The sequence below is a fragment of the Lolium rigidum genome, chromosome 5, assembly GCF_022539505.1.
Source record: "Lolium rigidum isolate FL_2022 chromosome 5, APGP_CSIRO_Lrig_0.1, whole genome shotgun sequence".
Lineage (NCBI taxonomy): Eukaryota > Viridiplantae > Streptophyta > Magnoliopsida > Poales > Poaceae > Lolium > Lolium rigidum.
This window is the reverse complement of record NC_061512.1, coordinates 67,506,871-67,520,475: the sequence shown is the minus strand read 5'-3', so window position 1 is coordinate 67,520,475 and position 13,605 is coordinate 67,506,871. Positions and strand designations below refer to the sequence as shown.

General features: G+C 46.0%; 1 protein-coding gene across 1 annotated transcript; it reads right to left on the bottom strand.

Moving 5' to 3' along the window:
• Nucleotides 1-6,700: 6,700 nt before the first annotated feature.
• Nucleotides 6,701-7,862, bottom strand: LOC124656065 (protein PHOSPHATE-INDUCED 1-like). Its single transcript, XM_047194872.1, has one exon. It carries the CDS (start codon nucleotides 7,860-7,862, stop codon nucleotides 6,909-6,911), a length of 954 nt encoding a protein of 317 aa, XP_047050828.1. The 3' UTR covers nucleotides 6,701-6,908.
• Between the last annotated feature and the right edge of the window lie 5,743 nt (nucleotides 7,863-13,605).

Here is a 13,605-nt window from a genome sequence, read left to right as displayed (position 1 = left end):
CCAAGAGGAAGGTGTGATGCGTACAACAGCAAGTTTTCTCTCAGTAAGAAACCAAGGTTTATCGAACCAGTAGGAGCCAAGAAGCACGTTGAAGGTTGATGGCGGCAGAATGTAGTGCGGCGCAACACCAGGGATTCCGGCGCCAACGTGGAACCTGCACAACATAACCAAATTACTTTGCCCCAACGTGACAGTGAGGTTGTCAATCTCACCGGCTTGCTGTAACAAAGGATTAGATGTATAGTGTGGATGATGATGTTTGCGAGAAAACGAGTAGAACGAGTATTGCGAGTAGATTGTATTTGATGTAAAAGAATGGACCGGGGTCCACAGTTCACTAGTGGTGTCTCTCCATAAGAGAAATAGCATGTTGGGTGAACAAATTACAGTTGGGCAATTAACAAATAAAGATGGCATGACAATGCACATACATATTATGATGAGTAGTGTGAAATTCAATTGGGCATTACGACAAAGTACATAGACCGCTATCCGACATGCATCTATGCCTAAAAAGTCCACCTTCAGGTTATCATCCGAACCCCTTCCGAGTATTAAGTTGCAAACAACAGACAATTGCATTAAGTATGGTGCGTAATGTAATCAACACAAATATCCTTAGACAAAGCATTGATGTTTTATCCCTAGTGGCAACAGCACATCCACAACCTTAGAACTTTCTGTCACTGTCCCAGATTTAATAGAGGCATGAACCCACTATCGAGCATAAATACTCCCTCTTGGAGTTACAAGTAACGACTTGGCCAGAGCCTCTACTAATAACGGAGAGCATGCAAGATCATAAACAACACATAGATGATAGATTGATAATCAACATAACATAGCATTCCATATTCATCGGATCCCAACAAACGCAACATGTAGCATTACAAATAGATGATCTTGATCATGTTAGGCAGCTCACAAGATCGAACAATGATAGCACAATGAGGAGAAGACAACCATCTAGCTACTGCTATGGACCCATAGTCCAGGGGTGAACTACTCACACATCACTCCGGAGGCGACCATGGCGGTGAAGAGTCCTCCGGGGGATGATTTCCCTCTCCGGCAGGGTGCCAGAGGCGATCTCCTGAATCCCCCCAGATGGGATTGGCGGCGGCAGCGTCTCTGGAAGGTTTTCCGTATCGTGGCTCTCGGTACTGGAGTTATTATCGACGAAGGCTTCTTATAGGTAGAAGGGTAGGTTTAGGGGCGACGTGAGGGGCCCACTCGCTAGGGCCGCGCGGCCAGGGCCTGGGCCGCGCCGCCCTGCTGTGGCATCGCCTCGTCGCCCCACTTCGTTTCCCTTTCGGACTTCTGGAAGCTTTGTGGAAAATAAGATCTTGGGCGTTGATTTCGTCCAATTCCGAGAATATTTCCTTACTAGGATTTATGAAACCAAAAACAGCAGAAAACAACAACTAGCTCTTCGGCATCTTGTTAATAGGTTAGTGCCGGAAAATGCATAAATATGACATAAAGTGTGTATAAAACATGTAGGTATTGTCATAAAACAAGCATGGAACATAAGAAATTATTGATACGTTGGAGACGTATCAGTGCCCTCGAGCGCCAACTCTCCGAAGCAATCGGCTCCATCGTAGTACCTGCAAAGAAGGCCGCGTATGCCAACCTCGCGGAGAAATTCCGGTCCGCCAATCACCGCCACACGAAGGAGTCATCTTGCTCTTGGACCAGCGTGACACTAGCGAGGATGCCCCATAGGTGGAAGAACTCCGCCACGGCTGCAGGACTCAGGTCCGGCCCACAATCACGCAGCCACTCCCCAGCGAGGCCATCCTTGACCGAGCTAACCTTGGCCTTCCGGGTCGGAACCATAGCCACCAAATTGGGCACATGGTCCGCCACCCTGGCGCCATGTAGCCAGCGATCCTTCCAGAATAGAGCTCTTTCCCCATTGCCCACAACCACCGTCGTGGCGGATTCGAAGAGGGCCTGGGCCTGGGGGATCTCAAGGTCCCCCCTGGCCCAGGCCACCAGGCAGTGGCCGCCACTCACGTCCGCCCCGGCCTTCCACATCAAACCCCGACAAATCTTCCTGAGCTCCTGCATCGTCTTGGGGGCAATGTCCAGCGACATCATCGTGTGAACCGGAATGGCGCTGAGAGTGGTCTGCACCAGTATCGTCCGCCCCCCACGGTTAAGCAACCGAGCACTCCACAAGGGCAGTCGGCTTGCTGCCCTTTCCACCACGGGCTGCAGTTGAGTCGCGGTAACCTTGTGCAGCCCAACGGGTAGGCCCAGATACTTGCACGGCCACCCCTCCACCGAGCACTACAAAATCGACTGCGCCAACTCCACTTGGTCCACGGTGCAATGGATAGGGTGGAGGGAGCACTTGGTTCGGTTGGTGCGGAGGCCCAAGGCCTTCCCGAAGTCCTCCACCACTGCTACACAGGCCAGCAAATCCGCCCTCTCTGGCTTGATGAAGGTCACTGATGGTGCTCCGGGGATGGCGCTAGACAATCTTGGTGACGGTTGTTGTGGAAGCGGTTGGGAAACCCCAAGAGGAAGGTATGATGAGCACAACAACAAGTTTCCCTCAGTAAGAAACCAAGGTTTAATCGACCAATAGGAAAAAGACGTGACTTCTGAAGGTTTTGCTGGCTGACTAGTGGCAGGGCGCACTACCTGCGCCAGCAACAACGTGGAACCTGCACACAACACAACCAAAATACTTTGCCATAACTTATAGTGAGGTTGTCAATCTAATCGGTTTTGCTGAACCCAAATGATTAAATGTATCGAGTGTGAAGGAGATGTTTGCAATAATTAAAGAGAACATAGCTTACAGTAAGTAAACAAAGCAGGATTGCAGTGGTTGAATTTATCAGTGTAAAGAAAGGACCGGGGTCCACTGTTCACTACATGTGTCTCTCCATAAAGATAAATAGCATGTTGGGTGAACAAATTACAACAGGACAATTGACAGAATATCGACAATACATGATAAGATGATTACTATGAGATTCGTTTGTTCATTACAACATAATACATAGACCGTCATCCAACTGCGTCTATGGCTAATAATACACCTTCCAGTTATCGTCCGAACTCCTTCCAGTATTAAGTTGCAAGCAACAGATTATCGCATTAAGCAATGTGTGTAAGTAAACAATAGAATTACCCTTGGATAAAACATTATTGTTTTCTCCCTAGTAGCAACATCACATCTACAATCTTAGAAGTTATTGTCACTCTTCCAAAAAAACTAGAGGCGTGAACCTACTATCGAGCATGAATACCCCCTCTTGGAGTCAGAAGCATCTACTTGGCCAGAGTATCCACTAGCAACGGAGAGCATGCAAGATCACAAATAACATATGACATGAATATATAATCGACCTCAACATAGTATACAATATTCATCGGATCCCAGCAAACACAACATGTAGCATTACATAAGGATGATCTTGATCATGTAGGGCAGCTCACGAGATCTAAACATGAAGCACAAATTGGAGAAGACAACCATCTAGCTACTGCTATGGACCCATAGTCTAGGGATGAACTACTCACGCATCACTTCGGAGGCGGGCATGGCGATGATTTCCCCCTCCGGCAGGGTGCCGGGAAGAGCTTAAGAACCCCCCGAGATGGGTTCTGCAATGGCGGCCGCGACGGAACTTTTCGTGGATGGAGGCTCTGGTACTCAGGGTTTTCCCGAGATCATGAATAAATAGGCGGAGGGGCGATGTCGGTGGAGGCCAGGGTGGCCCACACCACCCTAGGCACGGGCTAGGGATAGGCCGTGCCTAGGGCTTGCGTGGCTGCCCTGCTGCCCCCCTTCGACTCCCCTCTGGACTCTGTCTTCGTTACGGTAAAATATTGACTTTGGCTTTTGTTTCATCCAATTCCGAGAATATTTCATGTACAACTTTTCCGAAATACAAAAATAGCAGAAAACAGGGAACTAGCACTGTGGCATCGTGTTAATAGGTTAGTGCCGGAAAATGTATAAAAGTGCAACGAAGTATGAGCAAAACATATATGAATTGGTGTAAAACAAACATGGAGCATCAAAAATTATAGATACGTTTGAGACTTATCAGTCACCATGTCGTTCGTGTACATAGAGGTACGGTGGAGGAGACCACGTGGGGCGAGCCGCGAAAGCAACCCCTCAGAAGTGGCCTTCTGTAGGAGGAGGTGAAGTACCTCCATCACCGAATCGAAGGGCAAGGGGGAGAGGAGATCCCCTTGCCACAGTCCACGCCTATTGTAGATCAAGTCACCCGCGGTGCCATTCACCAGGACCCTGGTAGAAGCCGTGCTAAGTAACCCCACCACCATCGCAGTCCACTGTGGGCCAAACCCCAGCTTGATCATAATCTGAAGGAGGAAGGCCCAATCCACAACGTCAAACGCCTTGGTGATATCCAGCTTGAACATCAGGGCCGGCGATTTGAGGGCGTTTAGCCGCCTCGCCATGCACTGGACTAACTGGAAGTTGTCGTGCAGGCATCTAGCTCTGATGAACGCGCTTTGGTGAGGCCCGATGATATGCGGCATGCGCGGCGCCAGGCGCACCGAGAGGACCTTCGCCAACAGCTTGGACACACTGTGAATGAGGCTGATCGGCCTGAAATCTTTCACCTCCACCGCCTCGGCGTGCTTGGGGAGCAATGTGATCAGTGCCTGATTTGCCACATGCAGCCCATGGTAGTTCCCAAGCCACATGTCCCGGAAGGCGTCCATCACGTCATGCTTCATGATCCCCCAACATGACGAGTAAAATCGGCCAGTGAAGCCGTCGGGCCCGGGCGCCTTGTCAGGCTCCTGAGCCTTGACCACATTAGCGTCAAACTCCACAAGGTCGTGCGACTGCATGCCCAAGTAATCGAGGTCCAGGGAGAAACCACGATCAGGGGAGGAGCCAAGTAGCTCATAGAAGGCGTTCGCAGCCTTGGCCTTGCCCTCCTGATCCACCACAAGAGACCCATCCACCTTGAAGTGAGCGATGAAGTTTTTCCTCCGCCGGTGGTTGGCGTGGAGGTGGAAGAAACGGGTGCAAGCACCACCCCCCCTCACTCAACCACGTGATCCGGGATCGCTGGCGTGCGATCATCCTCTCAAGCGATGCAAGACCCAGGATTATGGCGCATGCTAATGCCCGTAAATAAATTGTAGGATTAGCACAAATTGTTGGGAACCCTAAAAAAGCACAAATTGTAGGAACATGCCATATAAGAAGTGGGTAAGTGATAAGAACCCTCTGGTTGGATGGTTAGGAGAGCGATGACACCTCCAGTTCAAATCCTAGATTTGACACTTTGATGTCATGTCAACAGCGAGGCGTCCGTGGTGAGTTCGTCAATCTCAAGATCTGTCGGATCAGTTTATCGGACTCAGTCTTTCCGAGGTGCTCATAGGGGTGAGTATATGTTTGTATGTGTGAGTATCTGCGTATATACTATGTTTCGCAACAAGAAAGATAAGTGGGATAAATGGGATAAATCAAATCATGCTTTATTGAGAAGGAAAATGAGAGTATATATGAAGATCAAATGAAAGTCAATTCACTATTACACCTATCACACTTGTCCCACTTTTACATCTTTGGCCATACTTCAGGTGAGGTGGAGCTTATGGTAGATGTTTTTGTTGATCCTTCCATTTCAACATGGCGTAGTGGCATTTATGTGATGTTCCCACCGCCGATTCGATATTAGTTGTTTGTTTTTTTTCCCACTAAAAAATAAGTTTGGAAGGTTTTCAACTTGGGTTTCCTTTATAAACTAGACCACTTTTATTCTTAATTTCTTAATGAATATAATATCTTGATGATATACGTTTCTTCTATTTGCAATTTTTTTCATGCAAAATTAGCATCCTTGCCACACGAATGTCGCACAGGAAACCTAGTCGAGTAGTGTGCATATTACACTTTTCATAAAGAACAAAATGTATGCCACTAGGGCACGAACGTGATGAATTAGCGATACCCGCGGCGGCCTGTGAGCCACCGGATCAGGCGCCACACGAATATAACCCTGGCAACTTATTATGAGAAAGTATCCAATTCAAACCACCTTATAATAAAAACTCCCTGGAAACCATAATTACGAGCTCCAATAAAATGATGAGAAAATGCATTATATATTGGGAAGGTAGAGTTCCAGTGACACACAAATTTGTAAGTTCCAACTCATATTTATTTCCAAAAGACAAATTCAGCAATGAGTAGTACGTAGTGCTTGCACTTGAAATTCAATCTTTTCTTTTATCTGGATGATATGCTGTAAACTCTTGGGGAGATTGTCATTTCATTTTTCAATGAAAAGTGGAATGGGGCTGCGGCCTTTTGATCTAAAAAAAAAAATACATTTTGCCTTTTGGTACAATTTATTGGCCAGTCTGGCATTTTTACAGCTCCTAAACAATTTTGAGTTTCAACACGAACATTTATTGTGTGTGTAGAACTATATCTTTCCAACACAATGCGCTTTCCTTCATTTTTTCAGATGTTTCAAACATGATTATTACGTGGTTTTCATCGGTTTCCGTCGAAAGTTGATTTTCAAGTGCGCGAAGGACTTCAGCGGGCACGTTCCGCCTTTAGAATTTCCCAAAATAATTAATTATTTTTCTCATTCACAAGAGAAACATCAAAATCTAATGTATGAATAACAATTTGAAAACATGTTATAAATGTGTCAATTCAGAGCAAAATGCATGCAAGTCTTGCGAAATCTGCTCTATATATGTCCCGAACGGAGGTCATCTTTATCCTGTGCTGCATCCTGAACCACACAAGTCTACTGTGTTATGACTCTGCGTGTGCACGTACGTGACAATGTAGAGATCGATGAACGCCAGCAAGCGATTTTCTTGAAGTCTCCTATATAAACGCGCAGGACTCGACGGCTTGGTTCTTGAGTCGACTAGGCCATGATCAGGCAGGAGTAGTTGGTAGGATCGACCAGGGCCGGCACGAGGTACCTCCTGCCGTTCCTGCCCACCGCGTTGTACCCGGCGCCCGTGGTCGTGTCCAGCCTCACCTTGCCGGGATAGCCGGGGTACGAGCCGCGGCCGTACACGCCGGGACACCCGGCGCCGACCTCCACCGGCGCGCCCGCGTCGCCCTGGAAGTACCCGTGCCCGTACGGGTTCGTCACCGCGCCGGCCAGCAGCGCCGCCAGGTTGATCACCATGCCGTCCACTCCGGCGTCCCCGTTGGGTGCGCGGAGCGTGTCGCCGCTCCTGTGGAGCGCGGGCCCGGCTGGGTAGCCCTCCGCGGCGTGGAACGGCCACGCGCACCGGCCGGGGCACTGCACGGCCGCGTTGCCGACCCACACGTGCACGGCCCCGCCGGGCGCCTCCGAGCCGTGCAGCCCGCAGGAGCTCTCGCAGAACCCTTCAACGGCGACGTCCGCGGCGGTGAGCACGACGGCCACGCCCCCGGGCGCCACGCCGAGCCGCGCCGCCAGCTGCTCGACCTGGAGCCGGGACAGGCGCTTCCCTAGCGAGCACCCTTCGTCGGAGACCTGGTTGGTCAGCAGCACACGCGTACGCTCCCTGCCGGCCCTCTGCACGTACCGGTCCACCGTCTCCCACCACCGCGCCACGGACGGCGACGCGGCCGCAGGGGCGCCGAAGGCGTGCGGGCGCGCGCGCGGCGAGAGCGAGAGCAGGAAGTCGGCCAGGATGGCCTTGTGGTGCGGCGAGAAGGCGCCGTAGTAGAGCACGGACACCGGCACGGTGCCATCGAGCACCGCGCCGTGGTGGTAGGCCATGACCGGTGGCGGGGGCACGTAGAGGGAGGCCGTGCACGGCGACGGGCGCGTCAACCCGACGAGCAGGGCAAGGAGGAGGGAGCACACCGCGTGCGATTTCATCTTCGTTAATTGTTGCAAGCGTAGAACCATGCAATGCAGCTAGGGCTTATAGGCAATTGTGGTGGTGCGGTTTACATGCGTGATGCGTTGGTCCGTTTCTTGCACGAGCGAACGAGTTGCACTGGATCGGATACCCAGCGTGCTCCTGATTGGAGTTCCTTCCAAGGCAGGTTTAGGCGCCGTGCCGGTTACAAATGCTGCTCCCTCCGTTCCATAAAATTTATTTTAATTTTGTTTAATTTTAGATGTGTCTAGACATTAGATACATCGAAATTTAGAAAAAATTGCGAATTGGAGGCTAGTATGTTTTTCACAGTCGACTAAAGCTTGTGAATTCAGTACTCTCCTCACTTCCCACTTTTTTTTATATCAGCTCTCTTTCGATACTAGGTGACTGCCGTGCGCTGCCACGGCTTTTTTACATTTTTTCATCCATGTTGTACAAGTAAACTTAAAATGCACTAAATAGTCATATATATTATAAATAAAGTCATATAGTATTTCAAATATAGCACTCCCTCCGTCTCAAAATATAAGGCGTCTAAGAATTAGTTAAAAGTCAACTTTTTTATGTTTGACCAAGTTTATACACAAAATATAAATATTTACAGTACTGAATCAATATGAATAGATTCACCATAAAATATATTTTCTTAATATGTCCATTCGATATTGTAGATGTAAATATATTTTTCTAAATATTTGGTTAAAGTTAGTAAAGTTTGACTTTTGACCAGCCTTTAGATGCCTTATATTTTGGGACGGAGGTAGTATAAATTTAGCGCACTATTTTTTCCTAGGCTATTGGCACAAAGTCCTCAGTTCCCTTCTTAAGAAGAAGTAGCCTCCTTTTGGCCATGGTGATAAAGATGAACTGTAATCTGCTGGTTCTTCTGAATTGGAAGATGCTGATGACATCCCTAATAATGGTGATTCTATGTTGTCTAGTCGTGGGATGTTGATAGGAAAACTATTTTGCATGTGGTTATGCTTGTATTCTTCTTTGGACTACATCCTTTATTCATGTTGAAATACTTCGTTTTTTTTGCTATATGTATTTTTTGAAATAACTATTTAAGATACAGCACCATATTAATACGATATATCATGTATAACATTGATCACCATAGGATGTGCCACATGCAAAAATCCCCTCTACTAAGATTATATCTCCATTGTGGTGGGGATTTGTTTGCCTTTTCCTTGACCGGGTGAATACCATAGATGCACATGGGTGGTGGTTCTAAAGGGACATGTGTCGTTCTGGGAAGGCGGGGGATCGGGAGAAATTATCCCCTCAGAGACGCTCAACACTCACCATGAATAAAAAGCAGTGCAACATATGTATCTTACCATAAATAAGGCTACAAAGGATAAATAAGATTTTAATGCATTGACATCATCTTTATCCAACAAAACATCATTAAGAAACCGTGATAAAATTGCCCTATTTTTTAGAAAGTATGCAGTTCATACTCCAGCAACCAATATTTAATTCTTCAACCTCCCTCTAAAGAAATTGGCAATAGTGTCAAAGGAGAAAACATTTGCAATATATAAAGCATTCCCAAAACTTTAAGCACAACCTAAACATAAAACATGAACTTACAATGTTGTTAATGAACAGGCTAGCCCAAAAAACCTATATATTTCTTACTAATTCTCCAATCTTCTCTACGTCACATGTGTGTCGTTTTCACGAGAGTAGAAGTCTTATTCAATTATTGTCAAAACAACAGATTGACCTATTTGTAAATTTATGTTACTTCACATAGTGAATAGTAATTGCATTTCAATCTGTTTTGACCATTTGATTTGAAATAGTAGCTGAGATTTTGTTACCATGTGCAGTAATGTGCATACGTATTTTGTCTCAGTGGAATCAATCTATCAAACGGCTGTTAGGTGGATTAACAATGCACAAAATTGTAGAATGACACTGCAAAGTTTAGTAATGTAGTATCTTAGGGGCATGGCGATTTGGAATATGGGTCCATATGATCTCTATATTTGGACTATTCAATAGTACGTTGTGATGTGTGCCAAAATATTTTTGAATGCAGATACGGTGCTATGGCAAAGCGAGTAAAGGAGCAGCGTATCCGGTATTAATGCTGTTTGGGATGGTCCGTCAATGCTAGTGAACGGAGAAGCGAGATGTTCCGTCTTGGACCAGTAGAACGTCAACTCGGCTGTTACACGTTCACATTGTTCTCCCAATCATGATGCTATCTAAAAACCAAACACTGAGCCGCATCGACCACTGACTTACTTGTCGTGAATGATGTAGTGAATAATAAACACTGCTGGTTAAGCTCATTATTTAGAGCTCATTAGTCAGTAGTCACCACATTATCGAGTCGTGTTGCTGCATCACATCATGCTGCCCGCCATGCGCCGCAACAGCTGGAGGTCCGCCCAGGGCTCGCCGGCGCCGTCCGCTTGTGCAGGTAGCCGTTGACCGTCCGCCGCGACACGTGCTCGTTGATGACCCACAAGTATAGGGGGTGTATCGTAGTATCTTCGATAAGTAAGAATGTCGATCCCAACGAGGAGCGGAAGGTGTTGACAAGCAGTTTCGATGAAGGATTCACTTGTAAATGCTCACGGACAAGTATTCAGGGGGTTTTGATGTAACAGATGAATAAAGTACGAGTAAATAAAGTGCGAGAGTAATAATTGCAGCGAGTAGCCCAATCCTTTTTAGCACAAAGGACAAGCCGGTTTGTTTACTTATATTGACCAAACGTTCTCGAGGACACACGGGATTTTAGTCTAGTGCTTTCGCTACATACGGCTAATTAATCTTCATTATTTTGATAAGTATTGTGTGGGTGAACCTATGCTAATGTACCGCCCTTCCTAGGACTAATACATACTTGTGATTATACCCCTTGCAAGCATCCGCAACTACAAGAAAGTAATTAAGATAAATCTAACCACAGCCTTAAACTGCGAGATCCTGCTATCCCTCCTGCATCGATATACCAACGGGGGTTTAGGTTTCGTCACTCCGGCAACCCCGCAATCGGCAAACGAGTACAAGATGCATTCCCCTAGGCCCATAAAGGTGAAGTGTCGTGTAGTCGACGTTCACACGACACCACTAGAAGAATAACACCACAACTTAAATATCATAACATTGAATATTACTCAACCATACTTCACTACTAGCATTTAGACTTCACCCATGTCCTCAAGAACTAAACGAACTACTCACAAGACATCATATGGAACATGATCAGAGGTGATATGATAATGAATAACAATCTGAACATAAACCTTGGTTCAACGGTTTCACTCAATAGCATCAATAACTAGTAGAAATCAACACCGGGAGAGTTTCCCCTATCAAACAATCAAGATCAAACCCAAATTGCTACAGCGGTGACGAGGTGCAGCGGTGGAGACGGCGGTGATGATGATGAAGATGATGATGATGGTGATGGAGATGATGTCCAGCTCGATGACGGTGACGATGGTGTCGATTTCCCCCTCCGGGAGGGAATTTCCCCGGCGGATCTCAGCCTGCCGGAGAGCTCTTTCTCTCTCGGTGTTCTCCGCCCCGCAGAGGCGGCTGTGACTCTTCGCGACGAACCTCTGGAGCTTAGGTTTTCGGGGCGAAGGCGTACGCGAAGAAAAGGAGGCGAGAGGGGGCTGTGGGCCCCCTCCTCACAGGGCGGCGCGGCCAGGCCTTGGGCCGCGCCGGCCCATGGGGTGGGCCTACCTCGGGTCCCCTCGGCTCCCCCTTCTGGCTCACTTCGTCTTCTGGAAAAACAAGATTTTTCGTATAATTTCCGTCAACTGTTGATCTTCCGAAATATTGCATTCTGACGGCGCTTTTTCCAGCAGAATCCTGGCTCCGGTGCGCGATCCTCCAATAATCATGAAACATGCAAAATAGATGAAATAACATAAGTATTATCTCCAAATATGAAATATGTCAATGAATAACAGACAAATTATGATATAAAATAGTGATGCAAATTGGATGTATCAACTCCCCCAAGCTTAGACTTCGCTTGTCCCCAAGCGAAACTGAACTCGGTAAACAGGACCACATGTTTATGGAGTGAAGAGTCGATAAATAAAATACGGACAAGAAGCATCATATTCATTCACACAAGACATTCTAGTAAACAACTTTCTCATATAATTCAACTTGAAACAAGTATAAGGTAATCACAAATGAAGGTGCATAAGAAATCATAGTTGGTGATGGCAAACTTCGTTCTTGGTCAGAGAACAATTAACAGGTTATTCTTATCTATCGAGCAGCGCTCTCATGTTAAAGTTTATATGGCACAACTTGCATACTCAATCATAATAGTCTCCTCATGATCATTGATAACTTGCAAAGCTATATTCATTTAGATAAAACTTGTACTAAACAAGGAAGAATAAAAGACATGATGAAGCAAATCACAATATAATGGTTTGATCACAACTACTCAAATGCTTGCTTGAGATGGAGGGAAATAGGTTTACCGACTCAACATAAAGTAAAAGACAGGCCCTTCGCAGAGGGAAGCAGGGATTAAATCATGTGCTAGAGCTTTTTCAGTTTTGAAATCATATAAAGAGAATAAAAGTAATATTTTGAGAGGTGTTTGTTGTTGTCAACGACTGGTAGCGGGTACTCTAACTCCCTTGCCAGACAAACTCCCGAAGAGTGGCTCCCATAAAGTTTTATTTCGGCACTCCTTCCAACCTTGCTTTCATAAACCATGGCTAACCGAATCCTCGGGTGCCTGCCAACAATCTCATACCATGAAGGAGTGCCTTTTATTTTAGTTTTATTTAGATGACACTCCTCCCCTCCTTTGCTTTCTCAAGCCATGGCTAACCGAATCCTTCGGGTGCCGTCCAACAATCACATACCATGGAGGAGTGTCTATTTAGGTTAATTAATTTGGGACTGGGAATCCCATTGCCAGCTCTTTTTGCAAAATTATTGGATAAGTGGATGAAGCCACTAGTCCATTGGTGAAAGTTGCCCAACAAGATTGAAAGATAAAACACCACAACTTCCTCATGAGCTATAAAACATTGACACAAATAAGGGATAGTAAATTTTGAATTGTTTAAAGGTAGCACACGAAGTATTTACTTGGAATGGCAGGAAATACCATGTAGTAGGTAGATATGGTGGACACAAATGGCATAGGTTTGGGTTGAGGTTTGGATGCACGAGAAGTATTCCCTCTCAGTACAGGTCTTTGGCTAGCAAGGTTAATTAGCAAGCACAAGAGTTGAAGGAAACAAAAAAATATACATGTGATAGAAACAATCATGCATCTTTCTTGTAAGCACAAACAATTTTAACTTCAGAATAATAAGCTATGAGCTAACAAGAAAGGAAGACAATGAAACAACTATATGTATTTCTTTTTTCTACTTAAATCTCAAGGTGTTGTTGCTATTGACCAATGCTAAGTTTGCCAAAACCAAATAGATTTATTCAATGCTCCCAAAGTGATACCAATACTAAGATCAAGATCAATCATATAATAGAGATTGCAAACTAAAATAAGGTGTGCAATATGTAAATGATAAGACTTCTCATTAATATTCCATAACGATAACTCACACCAAGGGATACATAGACAACCAACTAAAGGAGAGATACTTCCACACTGCAACACATCTTATATGATAACTTCCCTACTTATGATATGACACTACTTAATAGTAAAAAGTAAAAGATAGTGATGATGTGATACCGCGGCACTCCCCCAAGCTT